This window comes from Notolepis coatsorum, assembly GCF_963971535.1.
Source record: "Notolepis coatsorum genome assembly, contig: SCAFFOLD_1489, whole genome shotgun sequence".
Taxonomy (NCBI): domain Eukaryota; kingdom Metazoa; phylum Chordata; class Actinopteri; order Aulopiformes; family Paralepididae; genus Notolepis; species Notolepis coatsorum.
The window spans coordinates 9,230-11,378 of NW_028172330.1; the positions used below are offsets into that span (position 1 = coordinate 9,230).

General features: G+C 45.9%; 1 protein-coding gene across 1 annotated transcript; it reads right to left on the reverse strand.

Moving 5' to 3' along the window:
* Positions 1-629: 629 nt before the first annotated feature.
* LOC311248075 (26S proteasome regulatory subunit 10B-like) lies at positions 630-1,834 on the reverse strand. Its single transcript, XM_084339031.1, has one exon. It carries the CDS (start codon positions 1,825-1,827, stop codon positions 658-660), a length of 1,170 nt encoding a protein of 389 aa, XP_084195157.1. The 5' UTR covers positions 1,828-1,834; the 3' UTR covers positions 630-657.
* Positions 1,835-2,149: the final 315 nt, after the last annotated feature.

Genomic DNA, 2,149 nt, shown 5'->3' on the forward strand with positions numbered 1-2,149 from the left:
AAAAAGAAAATGATAATGTAGTTATATGACTTCTGGATATGTGGTGTTGGCTAGATGGACCATACTTGGAAAAAGGCATTGTGTAGGTTTTGATATTTCCATACTCTATGTTGACGATAAGAAAAAGATGATTATACTAGTCTTATCCTTTAATGATGAAACTGACCCATCCTTCCTGGTCTTGACATTTCTCCATAGAACAATGCTTATGAGGGCCGACGGTCCACTCTACTGGTTAAAGTTGCTTACTCGTGAGTAGTACGTTCATTGATAAAGAAAAATAATGTCCACAGCCACTCCGGTGTAAAACAAACATATCAAAATTGGTTTATTTCTCTTCCACAGCGAAGTCTTTCTTTACAGAAGTGATCCTAAAGCTATTTTCCTAAATATTCACGTCACTACTAAAAGAAACAAGACAGTTGTTAACCTGCCACCCAACTCTCTAAAACTCAAAGATAGAATATACAATACTGAAATGTTCCCAAATGGTTCCTCTGGTGGTAGATGTTCCCAGATGGTTCCTCTGGTGGTAGATGTTCCCAGATGTTTCCTCTGGTGGTAGATGTTCCCAGATGTTTCCTTTGGCGGTAGATGTTCCCAGATGTTTCCTTTGGCGGTAGATGTTCCCAGGTGGTTCCTCTGGTGGTAGGGACATTAGAGTAGTTTGTAATCAAACTTGGACTCCAGCTTCTTCGAGTCCGCCACCTTGCGGACAGCCTTCATGAAATCTTCCTGGGTGACGTACTCGTGGTCCACACGGATGGCAAACAAGCCTGCCTCCGTGCACACGTTCCTAAGGTCAGCCCCGTTGAATCCATCCGACAGCTTCACAATTGCCTCGTAATCCATTTCTCCATGCTTGGTGATGGGTCCAGAGTGAATCTTCAGAATGTCCAGGCGAGCCTGCTCATTGGGTAGCTCGATATGGATCTTGCGATCCAGTCTCCCCGGTCGCAGCAAGGCAGGGTCAAGGATGTCTGGTCGGTTGGTGGCCATGATCATCTTGACTCTGTGCAGGGTGTCGAAGCCATCCATCTGGTTGAGCAGCTCCATCAGGGTCCTCTGGATCTCTCTGTCTCCCGATGTTCCCTCTGAGAAACGACGGCCACCTATGGCATCAATCTCATCCATGAAGATGATACAAGGCTGGTGGTCCCTGGCGTAGTTAAACATCTCCCTGATAAACCTAGCGCTCTCTCCAATGTACTTGTCCACGATGGAACTGGACACCACCTTTAGGAAGTTACAGTCAAGTTGACTGGCTACTGCTCTGGCCAAGAGGGTTTTACCAGTTCCTGGAGGTCCATAGAGCAGGCAGCCTTTAGGAGGGATGATGCCCACTCTCTCAAACAGTTCTGGGTTAGTCAGGGGCAGCTCTATCACCTCTCGCAGCTCCCTGATCTGCTCAGCCAAGCCTCCGATCTCAGAGTAGGAGACACAACCCGGGTCTTCATGAGACATGTTGTAAACCAGAGGGTCCACCAGTCTAGGCAGGTACCTCATGATGGTCAAAGTGGTCATGTCCAAGGCAACTCTGGTTCCAGGTTTGAGCATAGCTTTCTCCAGCTGCCGTCTGCAGCCAACAACATATCTTGGGCCATTGGTCGCCTTGACGATAAATTTCTCATCTGTCAACTGCTTGAGGACCTCTCCAACAATCTGTCCAACACTTTGAAGTGCTTTCAGGTCATTTTCAGACTTTTCATACTGTTTAGTCTGTTCTCTCAGCTGCTCGCGTAATTCTTTGAGACGTCCATCGATTTCTTTATGTTCGAGCAATTTCTTTCTGTAATCTTGCAGTCCCTTGTCTCTTGGATCCACCATGTTGCTGTGTCAGTGTGCACTGCGCCTATCAAACTACTAACAAAACCTTGCATGAACACAAAATACCCGCAGGGTGGCGCTCCAGCATCGAGTCTGCGGTGATTTGAGACTGGGAAAATACAGTTTTCTTACTAATATGAGGGCCGACGGTCCACTCTACTGGTTAAAGTTGCTTACTCGTGAGTAGTATGTTCATTGATAAAGAAAAATAATGTCCACAGCCACTGATATCCAAAGATATCCAAATGGTTTATTTCTCTTCCACAGCAAAGTCTTTCTTTACAGAAGTGATCCTAAAGCTATTTTCCTAAATATTCACGTC

Bases quoted from the DNA above. Each gene is read 5' to 3' on its own strand.
- LOC311248075 (XM_084339031.1), bottom strand. From the start codon at position 1,827: ATGGTGGATCCAAGAGACAAGGGACTGCAAGATTACAGAAAGAAATTG.